Genomic DNA, 14507 nt, shown 5'->3' on the forward strand with positions numbered 1-14507 from the left:
TCATCAAACAATACTGAAACTTACAGTATGTAACTTACTTCGTTTTCCATTTTTTCTTGTTTTTCTAATTGATGATAATAACTTACTATGTTGAATTCATAATCCATGGATCATGGCCCATAGCTTAGAGTAGGCTGAAATGCTACTCAATCTCGTTATTATAGAAGATTCTAAACTACATTTTCTATTCCTAACTGCTTCTTTATTCATCTAATGGTAGAGTTGGTTAGTCTAATTGGGTATTGATTTTGCCTTTGGAATCCTTCAAAGTTTTTTATTGTTATTTTAGGTAGCTTTTAAAATAATTGTGCAGGTTATTCTCTGTTACTTTTGGGTTTCATATTTTATAGTAGAAATTTTAGTATCCATCATTTAAAATATAGTTTCATCACTTATTTTGTATGTCTTAACTTGAACTTGAGCACCTAACAATGTTAATAGGTTTAGTAAATACTTAAAAGCATTGTTGTGTTCATTCAGGTGCTGACAGCGAAGGAGAAGAAGACCCAGTTGGATGACAGGACAAAAATCACTGAACTTTTTGCTGTGGCTCTTCCTCAGTTATTAGCTAAGGTACATTTGTGTAATGTCAGAGTATTTCTGAGAAATTACAGGATTTGTTTGGAAATGCCATGCAGATTTTTATCATAATGTCTACCTAACATTTTTGTGATGTTTTGTCATGATTTTCTTTTTATTTCAAAGTATTCTATAGATGCAGAAAAGGTGACTAACTTGTTGCAGTTGCCTCAGTATTTTGATTTGGAAATATATACCACTGGACGATTAGAAAAGGTACAATGTTTTCTCTGTGTAAAGACACCTTGAACAAAAGTTATTGGTTTAGTTCATCTCATCATATTGTTTATATTTTTGAAACTTCTAATGCTAAAGGAAATCTACATTTTATATATCTTCTTTATTTTCTCTAAGTTGGATTTAAAGAATGGCATTAATGAGGCTTCCTTTTGATTCATGCCCATAGCCATACCCTCATTCCTACCCATTATGAGGATATATCTGATCATTTGTGGAAATTGGGGTTAGATAACTGGATAATAGTAACTGTAAAATGAGAGCAGTTAATATTCATTGAATACCTTTACTGTGTTCCAGGAACTATTGTAACTTCTTTGTATTTTCACCAAAGCCCTATGAGATTGGTAATATTATTCCCATTAAATCTGAGGAAATACGTATGGGTGGGTTATTGTATTTATTTTCCACAACTGGAAAAACATCAAAATGTATGCCCTATTTGTTGTAGAGTTACCATATTTGAAGCTTTTTGTCGCAGAGGTGTAGTCTTTCTGTGCCTATCATATGTACCTTAGTGGTTTTTTTATTTATATGTTCCCTTAGTTTTACTGGAAAAAAAAAAAAAAAACCTTTGATTTTGCAGCATTTGGATGCCTTATTACGACAGATCCGGAATATTGTAGAGAAGCACACAGATACAGATGTTTTGGAAGCATGTTCTAAAACTTACCATGCACTCTGTAATGAAGAGTTCACAATCTTCAACAGGGTAGATATTTCAAGAAGTCAACTGATAGATGAGTTGGCAGATAAATTTAACCGGCTTCTTGAAGATTTTCTGCAAGAGGTATATATTACAAGTATTTTGTCAGTTGGGTTCCTCCCTTTTAGTAACTGAATTATTCATGTGTCCTGGTCATAGTCCCTAGCAGTATGTTTAAAAATGTTCAGACTTTTTGTTCTTTGATTCATCATGTTACTGTTACTCCACCAAAATGGGAAGGTGGTAAGAATCTGTGACTGGGAGAAGGTGGAAGCAAAACTGATACTCCCTCCCCTTTTGTTAATTAAAAAAAAAAAAAAATCTCAGAAGTTACCAGGGTTAGCTGAACCAGAGGCTATTAGGCAATCAGGGTATAAATGGAACAGAAAAGTAGAACTAAACTATGGCCATGTAGCCTCATAAAAGAAGGCTATTTCTTAGTGTTTTGACAGTGTTACTAAGGAAAGGCAATTAATGATCTTTGATATTGTAAAGCCTTGATAAATTGCTGTTATAGCCACTGTTCATTTGGGGGTTTCCTTTGTTCTATTATATTCCTAAAGAGACTTAAATTGTGACACTCAAATATACTTGTATTTTTTGAGTTTTGTATTTTCTGGAAATACATACCTAACAGTAATTGACGTGCATAAAATAAAATGTCATAATTCTCAAATGAATGCATTTAGCCTTTTCTACCTAACTTTTGTCACTAATGTTACAAAAATCATAATGGACTTTGTAATTTTCAGTTTTCTTGTTTGTTACTTCTTTAACTTTCTTGTTTTGGGTGTGTGTAACATTCCATGCTTACTAAGTTTTGCTTAATTGGAGGTCTGTGCAAATATGTTAATGTACAATGATGACATTTCTTAGTTAAAAAATTTATTTTTTAATACTTATTTTTTGGGAGAGTGCAAGCAGGGGAGGGACAGAGGGGGACAGAGGATTTGAAGCAGGCTCTGCGCTGACAGGCTGACAGCAGCAAGCCCAATGTGGGACTTGAACTCAACGAACCATGAGATCATGACCTGAGCCAAAGTCAGACATTCAACTGATTGAGCCACCCAGGCACCCCTTTAGTTAAAAAATTTAATGGCTGTACTGTTGGCTAGATGTGATTGTGACTAGGACAAGTTAAGTCAAAATCGAGCAATGGATTAATTAAGTTTATTTTATTATTTTTTAAAATTAAAAAAAAAAAGTTTATTTATTTTGGAAGGAGAGAGAGAGAGAGAGAGAGAGCCCGAGTGGGGGACAGGCAGAGAGAGAGGGAGACACAGAATCTGAAGCGGGCTCCAGGCTCCAGGCTCCAGGCTCCGAGCTGTCAGCGCAAAGCCAAATGCAGGTCTCTAACTTATGAGTCTTGAGATCATGACCTGTGCTGAAGTCGGACGCTTAACTGATGGAGCCATCCAGGCGCCCCAAGCAGTGGATTAATTAAGTTTAATTACTTGTGTAGAAAAATTCAAGTTTAGAAACAAAATGTTTTTTGAGAGACACAGGGTTCAGTATAGTAAGTTTGATAGTATTTAAAAAAAATTATAAGTTTCATGGCAGTAAGACTCATAAAATTTTCAAAAACTTAAGTTACTCTAAATTGGAAAATTGATACTCAAAAAGGTCGATATGTCTTTCTTGAGCACTGTGTTTCGTTCATTTAGGTTTTATCTTTTAGGTGTTGTCTTTATGATCTCTTGTTTGTCCTTTACTATATTTTTCTTTATTGTCCTAATACATCTTTTACTGTGAAAGAGTAAATTACTTCCTAGTTTTGTGTCAAGGTTACGTTAAGGGAAAGGGGAGAGTGTCATTCAGTTTTTCTTTCGTGAGTATAATGTACCTGTGATAACAACTCTATTGACTCATTACTCCAGCCATACTGCTTTAAATTTGAGCAGACTAGGTATTGAATGAGAAACTTAGTTTGTGGTGTTAGGTTATTTTTCTCAAGGTGGTATCACCAATGTGATAGCCTAAAGTTTTTCATGTGGGTAGTTATTAAGGTTTAATGCTGTCTAATTAATATTTGTAGGGGGAAGAGCCTGATGAAGATGATGCATATCAGGTATTGTCAACATTGAAGAGAATCACTGCTTTTCATAAGTAAGTTGAATTTTAATATTCTGATGTCTTAAAACTAGCAAAATCAAAACCAGTTTGTGTGTTTTAGGGTTATAATGTTATCACATTCTGCTAGATTTCTTGCACTTTTATATAAAAAGTAGTTGGTAGAATCATGTTTTGAATTGGGGAATAATTGACAAATTATCAAATACCATACTTTTTAAAACATATTTCGTTTTTGTTGCGGGTGCATGTTAAAAAGTTTGCTTTATTTACTTTAACAGCATTTTTGTTAACATTCAAGTCCCAAATCACTCAAAGTGATTAAGCTTAACTTTTAAATATAACTTGTCTTTTACAGTGCTCATGATCTTTCAAAGTGGGATTTGTTTGCTTGTAATTACAAACTATTGAAAACCGGAATTGAAAATGGAGACATGCCTGAACAGGTTTTTATTTATTTTCAAGTTACATATTTAACTTTGAGAATGAAAACTTGTGACTTTTTAATTTTAACTGTATTCTTTTCTTTTTACAGATTGTTATTCATGCCCTGCAGTGTACTCACTATGTGATCCTTTGGCAGCTTGCAAAGATAACTGAAAGCAGCTCTACAAAGGTTTGTGGTGGTCCTGTGAGGGTCTTATTACGCTCAGTGTCATTAACTGTTTTCAGCACATGTACACATTTAGTAAGATCAGTTATTTCAGTAAAGTGTTGCTTATTTCTAAAGTACCATTTAGGCATGTATACCATTAGAAAGTTTTTTTTGTAGTTTGATATATATTCAGTGAAAGAACATTAATATGTTATGATTCAAGGCATGGTTTTAAATGAAAAATTCTTTCACATTTTAAGGTGGCATAGTTTATGTACGTCCATATTCTCAATAGTATTGAGAACATATAGAAATACAGATTTTGTAAATTATGACCAAGAGCCTTTGAAACCAGCATATAGCTATTGGACTATATAAATTGATGATAACAAGCCAGTTGCCCCTAGATCTTCATAGGCCTCAGTATTGTTTTGGGATCACTTTGTTCATACCTAGATCTTTCTATTGATGTTCCAAATTCATGATAAATCACTTTCTGGTTGAGTATAATGTGGCAGCTACAAGGTAGTAGAACTTTCAGAATTTTATCCATAATGGCAATCTTTGATGTGTTCAGTAATTGAACTAAGCAGTACTGCCTCTTTGATTTGTAAACTGGAAGCTTAAGCATTGTACGTGTAGTAGATGTTGCCTTAAGTATTATATAATATCTGTATAAATATTAAGCACTTTCTAGAAGATAGAGACTTAGTTGTTCATAGCTTTTCCCTCAAAAACCATAGTCTTGATAATAAATTTCTTTTGCATAGAATCACAGAATAATTTTAAATGCTTAGAATTTCTCTGAGGTGATAATGCACAAGATGCTGTTATATCCACAAATGGATATTTCCCCCTTGAAAAAACAATTGAGTATTGTTGTCAGTGTACTTTTGTCAAACACCCAAGAAATTTATTTAACTCAATGCCAAGCTTCTAGTAGGAACAGTAGCCATATTAGCAAATATGACTGCTCGTCTAAGTCAAAAGCATTGAATTAAAAATTAAAATGGGAAAGGAGATTATATTTTGAGTAGAGGAAAAGGATAAAAATGAATGTTACTGAATACAAACTTGTTCTGAAGCTTGGTTGAATTTTCTTTACCAAATCAATCTCCAAGTTAAACTTGTTTTTCTTTAACTTTATGGTCTATTGCAATATATATTCATATTCTATCATTTGGGATCCAGTATTAGGTGATGGGTCAAGGTTATACCTTAAATTAGTGAGGATGATCTTTGTAGAATAGTTTAATATTTTAAGGTAATTGGTAAATAATTAGGAAAAAAATGTAAGGAAAAGATTTATTTTTATTGTATGTTTATAAGACCTTAATTTTTTTTTAATTGGAGCAATACCACGAAACTGATTTTTGTCCATCTCTGTTTTTAAAAAGTACAACTGGTATACTTCAAGTAAGAAATAAAAGATACCGTCTCTTTTATTATTAATTAATTTCGTCATCAATTGGCTACCCTTCAAATTACAAAACGATGATGGAGCATAAATCTTTACTCTTTACGCATTCTGAGTTAGTAGGTTTATAAAGATAGCCATATATAGTCATATAGGTTTTCTACTTTTAAAGCACCCAGACCACTTAGGATATTACCCATTAATATACCTGGTATTTTTAAAGCTGCAATTTGTTGCAAATTTTAAGAAAAATGGTCTAATTTGTCTTTTTCGTTCTGATGAATAATAAATAAGTAACTCTAATGTACAAAGTTAATATAGTTAAACATATGATATATTTTATGTAATTTGAAGTATCTTAATACATGAGGTTTGTATACAATATCTTCAATTTTTTATGTTGGATTTTTCAAGGAGGATTTGCTGCGTTTAAAGAAACAGATGAGGGTATTCTGTCAGATATGTCAGCATTACCTGACCAACGTGAATACTACTGTTAAGGAGCAGGTTAGTAATTACTGTAGATAGCCATCTTTTGTAAGCAGCCTTTACAAATGTCTGAACTAATACAGAAAATTAAAGTAATACTGAGGTTGAGCAAAGTAGAAATGACTTGTATCTGTCCATGTATATGATGCTCAGAAAATAGATTAATGTATTTCATGTGGAATCTGTAAGTTGTATTGTAGATTACCCTCATATTGTAGTTATTCTGTTACTGTTTCTTTATGACTCACATGGTAAACAGACCCATATATACAAATTAGATGCATGAAATTACGTAAGTTATTCTTTTTTAAAAAACTTTATTTTGGGAGAGTTCATGTAAGTGGGTGAGGGTCAGAGAGAGAGGGAGAGGGAGAGCCTCCCTTCCCGTACTGTCAGCACAGACCCTGAAATGGGGTTTGATCTCACGAAGTGTGAGATCATGACCTGAGCCAAAATGAAGTGTTTGGACACCTATCCGACTGAGCCACGCAGGCTCCCCATTGAAATGAACAAGTACAAGTGTGCCTCAGGGAGGAGAATGGGTCCATACGGTTTTTGTCATCTCTGAGAATATTATCAGATAGAGACTGATATTCCTGTTCATCCTGATTGTGTACATTATTTTTCCTTTTGTGGACTTTGAAATAAAAATTTTAATCATTTCCCTGCTTTCAAAGAGTTACCTTCGCACTTCATATGCCCTCATGATTTCATTACTACTATTTACCTCCTCATTCTGGAAATTAATATATCGTTAAATGCTGCCATAGGTAATTTTCCCATCTGTAAAATGAATTCTGATCCTTGGACTAAGAGCCTGTTTAGTTTTAATTCCCTAATAGAGGATTAAGGTTTTTTGGACATATGCTTTTTAAATGCTTCTGTGAGGAAGACATTTTCATAATCCTGTTATAAGAAATATTAATGATGATACAGTTAAAATGGTTATTGTGATATCAAGGGTTTTTTTTTTTTTTAGCCATTTCATTCTCCTTAACCTTTGCACATTGGGATAGATCCCTAGCAGTCATCACAAGTGCTATTTTCAGCAGTTTGTGTTCTGTTGGGTACTCTTTATTTATTTTTTCATTTTGGGGTATACTGTTCATTTAATTTATAGTGTATTTTTTATTTTTTTATTTTTTCATTTTTTAAAATTTACACCCAAGTTAGTTAGCATATAGTGCAACAATGATTTCAGGAGTAGATTCCTTAGTGCCCCTTACCCGTTTAGCCCATCTCCCCCCCCCCCCCAGTAACCCTCTGTTTGTTCTCCATATTTAAGAGTCTCTAATATTTTGTCCCCCTCCCTGTTTGTATATTTTTGCTTCCCTTCCCTTGTGTTCATCTGTTCTGTGTCTTAAAGTCCTCATATGAGTGAAGTCATAGGATATTTGTCTTTCTCTGACTAATTTCACTTAGCATAATACACTCTAGTTCCATCCACATAGTTGTGAATGGCAAGATTTCATTCTTTTTGATTGCTGAGTAATACTCCATTGTGCGTGCGTGCGTGTGTGTGTATGTATGTGTGTGTGTGTGTACACATCATCTTTATCCATGTGTCTATCGATGGACATTTGGGCTCTTTCCATACTTTTGCTATTGTCGATAGTGCTGCTATAAACACTTGAGGTGCATGTGCCTCTTGGAAACAGCATACCTGTATCCCTTGGGTAAATACCTAGTAGTGCTATTGCTGGGTCGTAGGGTAGTTCTAGTTTTAATTTTTTGAGGACCCCTCATACTGTTTTCCAAAGTGGCTGCACCAGTTTGCATTCCCACCAGCAGTGCAAAAGGGTTCCTCTTTCTCCGCATCCTTGCTAACATCTGTTGTTGCCTGAGTTGTGAATGTTAGCCATTCTGGCAGGTGTGAGGTAGTATCTTATTGTGGTTTTGATTTGTATTTCCCTGATGATGAGTGACATGGAGCACTTTTTCATGTGTCGGTCGGCCATCTGGATGTCTTCTTTGGAGAAGTGTCTATTCATGTCTTTTGCCCATTTCTTCACTGGATTATTTGTTTTTTGGGTGTTGAGTTTGCTAAGTTCCTTATAGATTTTGGATACTAACCCTTTATCTGATATGTCATTTGCAAATATCTTCTCCCATTCTGTCGATTGCCTTTTAGTTTTGCTGATTGTTTCCTTTGCTGTGCAGAAGCTTTTTATTTTGATGAGGTCCCAGTAGTTCACTTTTGCTTTTATTTCTCTTACCTCCGGAGACGTGTTAAGAAGTTGCTGTGGCCAAGGTCAAAGAGGTTTTTGCCTGCTTTCTCCTAGAGGATTTTGATGGCTTCCTGTCTTACATTGAGGTCTTTCATCCATTTTGAGTTTATTTTTGTGTATGGTGTAAGAAAGTGGTCCAGATTCATTCTTCTACATGTCGCTGTCCACTTTTCCCAGCACCACTTGCTGAAGTGACTGTCTTTATTCCTTTGGATATTCTTCCCTGCTTTGTCACAGATTAGTTGGCCATATGTTTGTGGGTCCATTTCTGGGTTCTCTGTTCTGTTCCATTTATCTGAGTGTCTGTTTTTGTGTCAATACCATACTGTCTTGATGATTACAGCTTTGTAATACAGCTTGAGATCTGGGATTGTGATGCCTCCTGCTTTGGTTTTCTTTTTCAAGATTGCTTTGGCTATTCGGGGTCTTTTCTGGTTCCATACAAATTTTAGGATTATTTCTTCCAGCTCTGTGAAGAATGCTGGTGTTATTTTGATACGGATTGCATTGAATATGTAGATTCCTTTGGGTAGTGTTGACATTGTAACAATATTTGTTCTTCCTCTCCAGGAGCATGGAATCTTTTTCCATTTTTTTTTTTTGTGTGTCTTCTTCAATTTCTTTCATGAGCTTTCTATAGTTTTAGTGTATAGATTTTTCACTTCTTTGGTTAGATTTGTTCCTAGGTATTTTATGGGTTTTGGTGCAATTGTAAATGGGATTGATTCCTTGATTTCTCTTTCTGTTGCCTCATTGTTGGTGTATCAGAATGCAACCGATTTCTGTGCATTGATTTTATATCCTGCGACTTTGCTGAATTCCATCAATCAGTTCTAGCAGTTTTTTTGTGGAACCTTTTGGGTTTCCCATATAGAGTATCATGTCATCTACGAAGAGTGAAAGTTTGACCTCCTCCTGGCCAATTTGGATGCCTTTTATTCCTTTGTGTTGTCTGATTGCTGAGGCTAAGACTTCCAATACTATGTTGAATAACGGTGGTGAGAGTGGACATCCTTGTCTTGTTCCTGACCTTAGGGGGAAAGCGCTTAGTTTGCCCCCATTGAAGATGATATTAGCGTTGGGTCTTTCGTATATGGCTTTTATGATATCTCGTGGTATGATCCTTCTATCCCTAATTTCTGAGGGTTTTTATGAAGAAAGGATGCTGTATTTTGTCAAATGCTTTCTCTGCATCTGTTGAGAGGATCATATGGTTTTTGTCCTCTCTTATTGATGTGATGAACCACATTGATTGTTTTCCGGATATTGAACCAGGCCTGGATCCCAGGAATAAATCCCACTTGGTCGTAGTGGATAATTTTTTTAATGTACCGTTGGATCCATTTGGCTAATATCTTGTTGAGGATTTTTGCATCCATGTTCATCAGGGAAATTGGTCTATAGTCCTTTTTAGTAGGGACTTTGTCTGGCTTTGAAATCAAGGTAATGCTGGCTTCATAGAAAGGGTTTGGAAGTTTTTCTTCCATTTCTATTTTTTGGAACAACTTCAAGAGAATAGGTGTTAACTCTTCCTTAAATGTTTGGTAGAATTCCCCTGGAAAGCCATCTGGCCCTGGACTCCTCTATTTTTTGGGAGATTTTTGATTACTAATTCGATTTCTTTACTGGTTATGGGTCTGTTTGGATTTTCTATTTCTTCCTGTTTCAGTTTTGGTTGTATATATGTTTCTAGGAATTTGTCCATTTCTTCCAGATTGCCCATTTTATTGGCGTATAATATTGGCGTATAATATTGCTCATGATATTCTCTTATTATTGTTTGTATTTCTGCTGTGTTGGTTGTGATCTCTCCTCTTTCATTCTGGATTTTATTTATTTGGGTCCTTTCCTTTTTCTTTTTACCAAACTGGCTAGCGGTTTATCAATTTTGTTAATTCTTTCAAAGAACCAGCTTCTGGTTTCATTGATCTGTTTTTTTGTTTGTTTCAATAGCATTGCTTTCTGCTCTAATCTTCATTATTTCCTGTGTCCTGCTGGTTTTGGGTTTTATTTGCTGTTCTTTTTCCAGCTCTTTAAAGTGTAAGGTTACATTGTGTATTTGAGACCTTTCTTCCTTCTTTAGGAAGGCCTGGATTGATATATACTTTCCTCTTATGACTGTCTTTGCTGTGTCCTAGTGGAATATAGTGCATTTTTTTTTTTTGATGTTTTTATTTACTTTTGAGACAGAGAGAGACAGAGCATGAACTGGGGAGGGGCAGAGAGACAGAGGGAGACGCAGAATCCGAAGCAGGCTCCAGGCTCCGGGCTCCGAGACGTCAGCACAGAGCCCAACGCAGGGCTCGAACTCACGGACCGTGAGATCGTGACCCGAGCTGAAGTCGGACGCTTAATCGACTGAGCCACCCAGGCGCCCCTAGAATATAGTGCATTCTTAAAGCTACAATGAAAGTATTTTAGATATAGTCATCCAACTATAAAGCGATCCGTAAAGTTGTTCCACCTTTGTGTTTGTTACTTGTCTTTATTTATTTTATTTTATTTTATTTTATTTTATTTTCGAATATCAAAACTGATTTCAGGGAAGTATTTGGAGTTATATAGTGAAAAATTTACAGTCAGTTTCCAACTGTTAATCTTAATTTTCTTATTTCCAACTCCCTTTTGTCCCTCCCATACATACATGCTTGGGCATAAATACATTAGAAAATGTTAAATGGCCAAGATCCAGTTACTGAATTTCATGTTTTTCATGCAAAAATATGAAGTATATTCTTGTAATTATTAAATTGCTGAATTTCCTGGTTTTAAATATATAGTTTTGAATTATAGCAATAAAGGATTTGGAAATTCAGTTTTCATCTCTACATTTCACATGAAAGGAAGAAACGTTTCTGTAGGTAGTAAATTGAGTTTAAACTCTTAGGATATGATTTTAATGGAGGTATACATGGATCCAAATTTAATACATGAAATATTACTTGATATATTTTCATATGACACCAAGATACTGAGCTTGATATTCCCTATTATAGTGTTCACACAGTTCCTTATGGGTTATCATATGTAATCTATATAACCTGTTGTTCAGGCCTTGGCAATTATTTGGTCATGAGATATTGGTCATGAATTATCTTGTGTGTCAGTCTTCTAACAGCTTCCAGAAATAGTTCCTGGTTAGTTCACTTGACCTGCTAGTTCACCTAATTAGTAAATACCAACATGCTTACCACTTTGTGTTCTTACTGTATATGTTGCAAAAGTTTTTATAAACTCAGATATCCTGATGGGTATAAATGGCTACTATAATAGCAAAATGAGAAGAGACTGAAAGAAGAGATGAAAGCATAAAGTGAAAGAGAAAAAAGTTAATGTGGTTAGTTCCAAAAAGGTAAAACCATAAATGAGATCTGCTTTATGCTCTGTAGTATACTCTTAGAATCTGTCTAGCAGTAGTCTTCCTTCAAATGTATTTTACTGTTGACTTTGTGACCCCGAGATTCTATGTTGATTACAATCCTTTCCCAATAGGTAATTAAAATTTTCCAGTTTCCTTCTATTTTTACTAGTGTTTGAGTCCATTTAAAACTCCTGGCCAAGTTTTTTTTTTTTTTTTTTTTTTTTTAATTTTTTTTAACGTTTATTTTATTTTTGAGACAGAGAGAGACAGAGCATGAACAGGGGAGGGTCAGAGAGAGGGAGACACAGAATCCGAAACAGGCTCCAGGCTCTGAGCTGTCAGCACAGAGTCCGACGCGGGGCTCGAACTCACAGACCGCGAGATCATGACCTGAGCTGAAGTTGGCCGCTTAACCGACTCAGCCACCCAGGCGCCCCCTGGCCAAGTTTTTATAAAGCTCCTTAAGATATAGCATTAGCTTTATGTTTATTATGATATTATCAGGTTTGCCTGATGAGTAATAAGGAGGCACATAATTGGTTGTGTTTTTTCTCTACTTAATTACCACACATAATGAGAATGAGCATGCTTAAAAAAAAGTACCAGAGACTTTGTGATCTCTCTTCTAAGAGATATTCTAGGACATTCCAAGTTTATATGTTATTTCATATTTAGGAATGTATAACATGAGATACGGTCATATAGTGTAGAATGGGATTTGGAGTCAGAAAACCTATGGTTGATTCCTGACTGCATGTTTTGGCAGTGTTAATATGTTCACGTCACTTAAAGGTTGCTGAAAAGGAACAATATTTGTGAAGTTACCTTGCAGTTAGTAAAACATGATTGCACATATTAGTAATCATTATTATGAAAATTACATTCTTCAGCTTTAAAAATTCAGTAAAATACTAAACTAATTTTTTTAAGCAAAAGTTAAATTCCGTTTTTGTGTTAAATATGTCTCTTGTGGTAGTTGGTGAGAAACCTTGAATTATAGCATGCTGTACTTTTTTTTAATAGGCCTTCACTATTCTGTGTGATATTCTGATGATCTTCAGCCATCAAATTATGTCTGGAGGACGGGACATGTTAGAGCCATTAGTTTACACCCCTGATTCTTCATTGCAGTCTGAGTTGCTCAGCTTTATTCTGGATCATGTCTTCATCGAACAGGATGATGATAATAACAGCGCAGGTAATTGTATTGATATCTTTTTGTTAAACCTTTGTATCCAGCAGAAATTTAAGGAAGTGGTAGAATACTATTTGATATTTTACTCTGAAAACTTTAAACACAGGTTCATGTTCCGGCACATTTCTATTAATTTTTTGTAATATTGTAAAGATAATGTGATATCTTCTTACCAGTTTTCAGGTAGTTTGAACAGAATAAAGTGTTTCTTTAAGTGACCTTTTTGTTGTATTAAACTATATAATTTCTCAATGTTAGAAAATGTTTGTAACTGTTCTGTAAATGTCTGGGGCAGTACAGAATGTTCACAGGAAAATAATTGCACCAGCCTTGCCTAGTGTTAAATTACTCTTCCTACCCTAATTACATACACAGATGCCTTACTTGAACAAGAGGTCATGGAAAAACAGTGTTGGGTGGCTTCTTTCTCGGTTTGTTTTTAATTTGAAGTGCAGTATAACATCAATATATATGAATCTCCATACATATAATGACACATCACTGCAAATCAGATTCTAAACGCCTACAATTCTAGACATGGCTTATAGCTTATTTTTATCAGTAACCAGCTTTGTTTCTCAAGTATTAAAATTTAGCTAAAACAGAATTAAGAAACCTAGAGTAGCAGAAACATTGGTTAAGAGTCCATGTATTGAAGTTTATTTACTTAAAACTTTTTACCTTTGGGCGCCTGGGTGGCTCAGTCGGTTGAGCGTCCGACTTTGGCTCAGGTCATGCTCTCGTGGTCTGTGAGTTCGAGCCCCGTGTCGGGCTCTGTGCTGACATCTCAGAGCCTGGAGCCTGCTTCGGATTCTGTGTCTCCCTCTCTCTCTGCCTTTCCCCTGCTCCTGCTCTGTCTCTGTCAAAAATAAATAAACATTAAAAATTTTTTACCTCTTACTTTGAGCTGTTGGTTTAGTTAGACTTTTATTTTTTAACATTTATTTGACATTTATTGGTCAGCAGGCAGTATACTAGATGCTATGGATATAAAAAAAATGAAACAGTGGCTTTTCCTTTGAGAATTCAAGTGGAAAAGCCATACCTATTTTTTTTAAAACGTTTATTTATTTATTTTGAGAGAGAGCACATTCAGGGGAGAGGCAGAGAGAGAGGGAGAGAGAGAATCCCAAGCAGGCTCCAAGCTGTCAACACAGAGCCTGACTTGAGGCTCGAATTCCTGAACCACGAAATCATAACCTGGGTCGAAATCAAGTCAAATGCTTAACCAACTATCCAGGTGCCCTGAAAAGACGTATCTAAACACAAATAATTTCACTGCAATTTGATAAGTAATAGAGGCATGTTCACATTGTTGTGGGCTTGTAGAGAAAGTTTTAACTGGCCTGGGAGTCAAACCATTGAAATAAGCTAACATTTGAATCAGATCCTAAAAGAGATGAGTAGGAGTTTTTTAAAACTTCTATGGGAAAGCATAGTTGCATTCCAAAAACTGATACAAAATCGGTTTTGGTTTACCACCCTTTTTGTTAATTGGGTGACTGCCTCTACTACATTTATGCCATGAAACTAGAAGAGAATAAGCTTGCCAATACTCCTGAGTTATCTAGGAGCTTGTTGAAATCATACTCAGTCTTATTGGACTTTTTTTTCCTATTTAAACCTTAAA

The 14507-nt window shown here is 35.0% G+C and overlaps 1 protein-coding gene across 12 annotated transcripts in view; it reads left to right on the forward strand.

Annotated features, from left to right (window-relative positions):
• STAG2 (stromal antigen 2) overlaps positions 1 to 14507 on the forward strand; it is a 152746-nt gene that overhangs the window by 110231 nt on the left and 28008 nt on the right. For all 12 annotated transcript variants that reach the window (XM_049644827.1, XM_049644821.1, XM_049644818.1 and 9 more), the window contains 8 exons: positions 481 to 573; positions 706 to 795; positions 1403 to 1606; positions 3558 to 3628; positions 3951 to 4038; positions 4128 to 4208; positions 6019 to 6111; positions 12706 to 12880. In XM_049644827.1, the coding sequence (XP_049500784.1) occupies positions 481 to 573; positions 706 to 795; positions 1403 to 1606; positions 3558 to 3628; positions 3951 to 4038; positions 4128 to 4208; positions 6019 to 6111; positions 12706 to 12880 (895 nt within the window). The remainder of the gene's footprint in view (positions 1 to 480; positions 574 to 705; positions 796 to 1402; positions 1607 to 3557; positions 3629 to 3950; positions 4039 to 4127; positions 4209 to 6018; positions 6112 to 12705; positions 12881 to 14507) is intronic.

Source organism: Panthera uncia, chromosome X (genome assembly GCF_023721935.1).
Source record: "Panthera uncia isolate 11264 chromosome X, Puncia_PCG_1.0, whole genome shotgun sequence".
NCBI lineage: Eukaryota > Metazoa > Chordata > Mammalia > Carnivora > Felidae > Panthera > Panthera uncia.